This window comes from Gavialis gangeticus, unplaced genomic scaffold, assembly GCF_001723915.1.
Source record: "Gavialis gangeticus isolate Ggan-Ray unplaced genomic scaffold, GavGan_comp1, whole genome shotgun sequence".
Classification (NCBI taxonomy): Eukaryota; Metazoa; Chordata; order Crocodylia; family Gavialidae; genus Gavialis; species Gavialis gangeticus.
The window spans coordinates 15,962,807-15,971,665 of NW_017729029.1; the positions used below are offsets into that span (position 1 = coordinate 15,962,807).

At 47.0% G+C, this 8,859-nt stretch overlaps 1 protein-coding gene across 5 annotated transcripts in view; it reads right to left on the minus strand.

Moving 5' to 3' along the window:
- The window catches only part of FGF13 (fibroblast growth factor 13), a 511,145-nt gene that overhangs the window by 81,714 nt on the left and 420,572 nt on the right, over nucleotides 1–8,859 (minus strand). For 4 of the 5 annotated variants that reach the window (XM_019521340.1, XM_019521337.1, XM_019521341.1 and 1 more), the window contains one exon: nucleotides 5,467–5,577. In XM_019521340.1, the coding sequence (XP_019376885.1) occupies nucleotides 5,467–5,577 (111 nt within the window). Of the gene's footprint in view, nucleotides 1–5,466; nucleotides 5,578–7,591; nucleotides 8,638–8,859 lie in introns of those variants that run through there. The other variant, XM_019521338.1, reaches the window with a different exon arrangement.

Here is an 8,859-nt window from a genome sequence, read left to right on the forward strand (position 1 = left end):
CAAACTCCCCCCGCCCCACTCACCCACACACACACACACACACACACACACACACACACACACAAAGATAGATTTTATCTATCTATCTATCTATCTATCTATCTATATCTAGCAGTTCTGCTACATAGATATAGATAGATAGATACACACACACATACATATACACACATATAAAGATGTATATATATATAAAAACACACACACATATATACATACACATAGAATATAAATATACATAAATACATATACACAGACGTATAAATGTATATGTATGTATGTGCATATATATATGTGCATATATGTATATTTATGTATATGTATGTGTATATATGTGTATACACATGCATATATATACACATACACACACATACAAGGACATACACACACACACATAATATGTGTGTATAAAACTGAATGTAAGTTTTATTTATTTCAGTTTTTAACAAACCCAAACCTTTGGTTTTCGGCAAAGAAAAACTTGTGTGATGAGCTACTCTGAAATATCTAAAACATCCCATGAAAACATTTGGATTTGTTTCTAGGCAGGAAAAAAAAAAATCGCACCTTTCTGAGGTCCAATGCACGAAGACTCCTCTACTGGGCGAGAGTTTTGAAGAAGCTTAGTGCCCCGGAGGTGTCCCTTCCTTTGCTTATTCACAAGAGAGGACCTGAAAGCACTTTGAGTTCCCCCTTTGAAAAGGTGATTTGCTGGTGCAACTGGGGCTAGCTGGTGCTGGTAGGTCCACAAATGCATTTGGTTGCAGATGAAACTCAGAGGAAAGAGCGGGTCCCCTTTCCCTTGCTACCGCTTGCTTTTTTCCCCAAGGCCGTCCTTGTTCATGCTGCCTGCAGCAGCTAGCGTGCAGCTATTTCAGCAGGAGGCTGTGACTACAGTAAATGGAGCTGGCTGAGGACATTTCTTCCGGGACAGCCTAGACCTGTCTATGATGTGGGAAGGGACGACATCAGGTTAGACTCTAAGATATACTGAGCCACTTTGCTGCATATGTAGGCAACCAGAAACCGGTCTGCACTAGCAGGGCATATACGCTGTTCTGAGCCAAGAGCTGTTGGCTACACCTCCACGTAGACAAGGGGTGAGAACCGGTACGGTAGCACGCCGTCCCTCTCAGTATGCTCCAGTGAGCTACAGCATTGGCCTAACTTCCCCCTCCGTGTCGTACAACAGGGAGATCTAGGCTCCTGGCATTAGGCTTCTCCTGAGCTCCTTGAAGGTGTTCAATCCAGCTTCCACGGTACTGCGAGTGACTTGCATGCATGTTTGGAGGATCTAAGGAGTCTCTTGTGCCTCTGTCAACAATACAGACAGCCACAGAGAACTCCCTCTCTGGTAATGAAATGACCATGCTATTGATGCTCTGGACAATGTCTGAGATGGTCTGCGGTAACAAACTCCTCTGTGAACAGATGTTATGGAAAGGACGGCAAGAATGCAGGCCTAAATTAACTATTTTTTCCATTGTGCTCCACTGGCATCAGTTTGCATTAGCACGAGGCGATGCACAACGCGACTACGTATTACATGCAGGCAGTGTGAAATAAGGACATCATCACTGACATCGTGAACAACTTGGTAATGCCTAAGGGAGAGATGATCTTTGCTACGGCCATTGTGCAAGACAAGCTGACACAAAACGATACTGCCAAGCTGAAAAAGCAGCAAGTTGCAGCTGGATTGATTAGCCCAGAGGTCATTAAATGCACACTGGGCCCGTCTACACAAGATGCCCACTGTGCAGTTACATTACTGCACAATGGCATCCCAGCATGGTTGCCAAGTGATGCTTATGGCAGTGGTGGCCTTAGGGGAGGGGAAACAAGGAAACTGCCCGGGGCCCCACACTTTAGGGGGGCCCAAAATTTTGCAACCAATGTCTACCTTGCTAATAAGTTATCAAAATTAAGCCTCTAAGGGGCCCCAAATGACTCTCTTGCCCAGGGCCCCAACAACCGTAAGGCCACCACTGCTTATGGTGCAGTAGCTCATTGCTGCTATGCAGCAGCATCGTGTCGCATCATGGTTCACACCCGGCGACGCTGCTGTGCAGTAGGAACCAGCTACTGCGCAGTAAACATCTTGTGTAGACGCAGCCACCACCTTGCACTTCAGTACAGGAATATCAGTCCACTTTCTGAAGCCCATGCTTCCCTTTCTATTGGTTTGCCTATTCCTCAAATCTCCATCAAGCCCAGAAGAAGAGACCCCGTTCTGCCTGGGTTGTGTGCAGCAACTCAGGCCAAGAGAGCAAGGAGATGCATTTCAGAAGCTGCATCCAAGCTGCCCACTTCCCTTGCAGAAATGGAGAGAGGAAGGGCTTTTATGCAGGTTTTCTAGACCAGTTTATGGAAGAGGAGCCTGGAGAGTCTTGCAAAAATCCCACCCTCCTAAACAGATTGTGGGCTCCTTAATCTGCATATTTTTCCATTTCCGAGGCATAGGTATGTATTGCCTTGGTGCTGCAGGGGGCAGGGGACAAAGGGGACAGAGGGCACTTCATGAAGACAAAATAAGGATACATCTCAGTTGTGCATGGCAGTGCTGTGCAGAGCCACCCTACCCTAACTCTGTGTGCACGAGCCCCCAGTCAGAAGCACGTTGTGAATGCAGTGCAACGTGCAAGGAAACCAGTGCCGCTACCCTACAGGCTATGCCACTCGTGGTGCCCTGGCTAACATGGGACACAGCTGCACGGGGCTGCTCAGAAATAGCCTTCAGAATCATTGTAGACGAGGTTTATGGGTATTTGCCACCAATTTTGTTTTTACTATTGTGCCATGACTGTACTGGGTCCTGGGGACAGTGTGGTGGCAGCAATGCAGGAGACCGGAAAAGCACACTGAAGATGCATTGCTGTGAGCAGAGAAGACATCCTTTTTAATGATTAAAAATGAGATTTCCAACATATCCAGAGCACAGACCCACATCTGTCAGAGTAAGATCATTTTAAATGGGCCTTGGAAAGACTGAGACTACCTGCAAGGGAGAGAGACTTAGCAGATTTGCTGGTGCAAATGGCAAAAAAACCCCTCTTTTGGAGCTCAAAGGAAGGGCAGCTTAGCATTTAATTGAGTCCAGAATAATGGGGATGAGCCCCCTTGCATCACAGGAAGACCCTTATGAGACAGGAAAGGGCTCTGGGCTGATAAGTCAGTCAGGACCAAATACGGGACATCTTGGCTGAAGGCAGCAAAGTGCAATTTCTTAGACACTGGTTGTCCCAAGTCTTATCACACAAGGACGACTGGCAGGATTCAGCCACAGTGGGATGGATAAGGATTCATCCCTTGTCTTCCTCGTCCCAAACAGAATTACAGCAGGATCTAAACCAACCTAAGCAGAGCACTATTTAGGTGGTGACTCTTTTATAGTCACAGAAACAGAAAACGAGGGTGTGAAGGGACCTCGGGAGGTCACATCTAGTCCAAGGACCAGCCCCAACTACATCATCCCAGCCAAGGTTTTGTCTAGCCAGGTCTTAAACACCTCCAAGGATGGAGAGTCCACCACCTCTCTGGGGAGCCTGTTCCAGTGCTTTACTACCCTCCTAGGGAGAAAGTTTTTCCTAATATCCAATCTCAACTTCCCTTGCTGCAGCTTGAGCCCATTTCTCTTTGCTCTGCCATCTGCTATGAAGCAAGCATCGGGTTGTCCTCGGCATTTGCGCCCAAAAGGTGACAGCAGAATGCTTTTTTTGCGGTACGGTCTCCCATGTCGGGAGAGGTGTTGCAGCAGAGCCCTGATGCATCCATTACTAGAATAAACCTCCATCATGTTTCAGCACTCATGAAGTCTGAAGGCTGATTTCCAAGTAGATGTGGTTTGAACAATTTGCATGTAGCCGTGTATTTTATCTAGCAATGGTGCATTTTCACGTACCTTACAAATGAAAATATATTAGCCAGATGCATCTGGGTGAATGTCAGGACTGATCCCCATAATCTCCATCTTTCTACAATGCGAGAGGCCCCATTACAACATGGCAAAATAAAGGGCAACAGTCTCATGGGAACTAATGGGCAATTCAAGGCATTCTGTCTAGCACATTTAGAGGTTGCAATACAACATTATACATCAGCTGAAAAGACCACATTTGCCTGTTTTGTTTTTTTTTAATGAATGAATTTAGAAGCTAAATCAAGTATAGTTGTTTCTCATAACTTGCCACATCCGACCAGCAACAACTGTTTTAAAGAATGGCATGGGACAAATAGCTTAAATTTGATTTTGCAGATTCACCGTCTCACCCCTGAGGTGGTCAATAGAGTGGCAGGAGCATTTTCCTTTCTGTCACCCAATGGATGGAAAGAGACTCAAATTTGGGAGCATCTCAAACAGGGTAGGCTGGCTTTGCAAAACTTGGCCTACCTCTTGAGTTATTCCCAACACCATTAATGCTGGTATACGACTGATACATAGCAATGGTCTTCGGTCTGTTGGGTCAGTCAGAAGCAACACAACAATGCGACAGAAGCTCGGGAGTATGTAGACATGCATGAAAAATGATACAATAAATCAAACGTAACATTTTATTGCCTTCTGGTTCTCACCCATCCCTGTGGCATTTGAGCACCAACTGAAAATGAAATCAACTTTCACCTTCAGCTACTTACAGCAATGGAGAAATGATGTATTTAATTATTTACAAGGCCTTGATTAAAAGCTATTTGCCTTATGAAGGAGGAAAACTACCCTTAGATTTCCAATATAGTGCTTGATCAAAGCATTATACAGCTGCCATCAAGGAAATACCCTTGTCAAGCCCTGGTTCTTCACAACTTTTTTTCAGAATGAAAATTTAGTTTTAGTTGAACGCAGTGGTTGTGTTCAAGCCTTAAGGGCTATTTACCCAGACCCACATCCCCTGTTAGTCGTAATTTGGTGTGCTTCATTCATTTTTTTTTAGTTAAAGACAACCCAGAAACATTTCACAGAAAAGGCCCGAGAAAATTGCTTCAATACCGAAGTCATAATTAAGCTCAGACTTATCAGCAGAATGGGGGGAACTGGAGAAATGCAAACTCTACAATGCTGATGAATTCTCATTATGTGAAATAACTCAGCTCTATTTGAATGAGACCTCTGCTTAAGAGGGGAGATAATGTGGTGCTATTTCAGGTACAATGAGTAGGCGAGCAAATTTTCTGTGTTGAAAAAAAAAATCTAATAAAATCCAAAGGACAGTAATGAACTTCAGTAGATTACCATGGAGATAACATTCAGATTGTTTTTCATGTGTGCCACAAGTCTTGCTCTAGTTCATTTTTCTCAGTGGTTTTGTATGGCATTTCCTTCAGAGTCAAGAGCCAGCACATGCACAATGTTAACACTGCTAACACCCAGCCAGTCATCCTGCAACAGCAACATTTTAAATGGATTTATATGGGGGTGGGGGGAAATGAGACACCATCATTCACAAACACACCATTTATTCTCATGGCACTTACTATAAGTACTGTCCTCCTCTTTTGTTCCATTAATTTCTCCATCTGCTTGTAGCTGCAAGTGGTATCCTTGCCTGCTGTATAGCTTTGTGACTATACCTTTAAGCTGAGGCTCTGGAAGACAATAAAAGTGAGATTAATTAGTGAAATCTGGATGTGCAGTTGAATGCTGTCAGGGTTCAAAATAAGTCTGCATTTCACGCTCTCTCCTTTTTAATTTTTTTATTTTTTTTTACTTCCAGAAATGTCACATGCAAAACACCAGGACAAACATCCTTGTGACACTCCCTGTCTAAGTTAGGTTCAATCCCTGCCCATAAAATCAACTGCCAAATGATTAAATGCCACTTTCTATTGCAATGGAGGTAACACATGAAAATCTGCTGCCAGCGAACACAGATTCCAGCAGTGTGACATCTGGCTTCAGGAGCTGTGCCCTATCTCATTTATGATTAGAAATGTGCTGGCAAAGAGTGTGTTCTGCCTTTTAGCAGGGTGCGAGTCCTCAAACGGAGGGAAAAGAAAGAAGGACTAAGATACCGTTAATACGAATGAGAGCTGTATGCCAATCAGGAGCTCACAGATCCAGCAGCTCGGGTTTATCACAAGGACTGCTGCAATTCTCATAAACAACCCCCCATTCCCAGCTTGATCCCCAGAGGACAGAGAACCAGATGTGATAAACCACTCAATGAACAGGAGTAAAATGCAAGGGGGGGGAACCCTAAAATCCAACGCGCTGAATTGTGAAAGAAATATTACCATCAGAGTCAATCTTGGAGGGTAAATACATTCCCACCCCTCAGTTCTGGATAGACATCATCTTCCCAGTCCCCTTCCTACTCAACATTAGAAAATTAAATAGCCCAGACACCCTTCCAGACTCAGAAGCGAATGGCAACAGGGCTTGCTATGAAGTCTGTAATTTAAAGCAAATATCCAGGTCATGCACCAGAGGTAATTGCAATAAAACAGGTCTACTCCCACTGAATCCCAATGACATCTGCATTGTGGTCATTCTCACACAATTATTCTTGTCGGGAGGCGACGCATTTTGCAGCAGCTCACTCCAAACCAGCTGAGTTCATTCAGAGATAAAGCACATGGTGAAAGGATGATTTGTCATTCTCGACCCAAAGTTCCCCATATGTGGCTCTGGCTTCCAGCAATTGAAGGGAAATAAATCAGGGAAGGTAATGCTGCTGTACCTTAGCTGGGTAGGATCTAAAGGCAAAGGCTCGGGATAGTTTGCGTAAGTATATCACTTCCTATTAGCAACCTGTAATAAGTGTACTGAGGGATGCATAATTCATATTCACCAACTCATTTGTCAGGAAACTAAGCCAAATGCTGCCCCATTTTCTTGCCATAATATGCTCAAAAAAACCCACAGACTGCTGGCAATTTTAGGCTTCCTTTTGGAACTAGTCGCCTATTACTCAGGTAGGTAAGAAATGGCAACTAGGAGCAAAATAACAACATAACTGGAGGGCTCTGCCTCTCCCAGGTACAAAACCCAGCTGACTGGGAGACTGATTCTTCACGCAAGCTACACACACGACTGGATGGATGCAAGAGGTATGCATGATATTCCTAGAAAGGAGCAGGGGATGAAGGGTTGCTAACGTCTGGAGGCTGATGACTAAAGCAAGCAGCCTGTTCTCATGCAATTAGCTCTAAAGCAAGATGCAGAAATTTGACAGAGAAGGTAGATCTCAGACCACGAAGTTACTGAACGTGCAGGCAGAGGGACCATACAGTAAAAAAAAAAAGGGGGGGGAGTGTTTGGGGAGAGGGGATTTCCTTTGCATTCTTATTCCCCTCCAATAAATTGTGCGTTTATATGTGCGTGTGTCTGAGAGAGTTGCCAGACCAGTATATCACCGGTGTAGGTGCAACGGTGAGCGTGCGTGTGAGAAAGAGAGAGCTAGCACCGGCGTAGGTCAAGCAAACACCCGGAGGAGCGTGTGATGGAGGAACTGGCCCTGTGTGTCCATGCCCACCAGATCAGACACATCAGCCATTGCCACGCTGGCACACGCGTTTCACCCGCCGGGAGAAAGCAGTCCCCCCTTCCTTCTTTCCCCACCTTAAGCAAAAACCGACCCCAAAGAGACCCCGTGCCAACCTGGTCGCCGCCTTCGCCTTTTCTTGGAGCCAAAGAGTTTGACTCTGGAAAACACATTCAACTTGTTCTTGTCGCAGCTTCCCTTGTTCTTGCTGGGGCTGCTGACACACTTGCAGGCGTTGGATTTCTCACGCTCCCGGGCTTGTCTCTTCTGGCGGATCAGGGAGCTGGCGATCGCTGCGGCCATCGCCGCCACTGCCCCGACACCACTGGGGGGTCAGACACAGAGGGTCTGGGTGCTGGCTGCGGGCGCAGCAGCCAGCATGCTGCTCTCTCCTTCCCCAAAACCAGGGGCAGAGGATCGTGCTCCTGATCGCCTTGGTGGCTCCGGCAACACGGGTGCGCAGGCTGGAAGCTCGCCTTGCCACCAAGATCAGGATGCAGCGGCTTGGTCGGTGCAGAAGACCCCCTTGTCGGTCCCGGCTTCTCCCTCTCGCAACTTCTGGCAGGGGAAAGTTTGCAAGCAGGGCTCAGTGTTTCTCAGGAGATGGCGTCGACGGCTCGCTGGGCATCCCTCCGAGCTGCTCCAGATGCACCGTTCACACGCGGACGAGGCACATGCACTTGGCACCAGATTGATTCAGCTTTGCCTAGCCTCAGTATTTTTTTTAACTTTTCACCCACCCTCCCTTTCCCATTCAAATCCCAGCAAACACCTGTTAGACTCCAAGAGGGTCCATCTGATGCAGGGCTTCCCGTCTCCTTTCTCCTTGAATCCCCTCCCTTCCCCTTCTTCTTCCTGGAGAGGAGATCCGGAGCACACACAAAAAAATTACACGGCCATGGAGACACCAGGAGGAGGTGGCTGCTGCTGCTGCCTGGAGCCCTGGCTTGGCCGTCTCCGCTGATCCTCACAGGTGAAGCTCCCGCACAGCCTCTGCTCCAACGCTGCCGCGCTTGTATTTTTTGCACTGCAACACTTCTAACTATTCAGTCAACAGGAACAGCTCCCCTGACGACTAGTTGCCAGCAGCACCAGTGCCGATACTGCAGCTGCAGTAGCCTTCAGGCAGCGGAGACACGCGCGCTCACACGTTGCACACGCACCGGGAGTGAGACAATGCAGCGAGCCCCTTCTCCCATCCTCCCCACCCCTCCCTCTCCCTTCTCCTCCCTTTCAGCCAAGGCGGCAGCCTCACAGGCTCTTTGTGTGGCTCCTTCCAGAGAGCAGGACCCGGGGAGGGAGGCTGGGAAGCGCGAGCTGCTCAGAAAGGTGCGGCACCATCAGCAGCATCTCGGTGCAGGCCCAGAGCAGGGGGGGGGGGGGG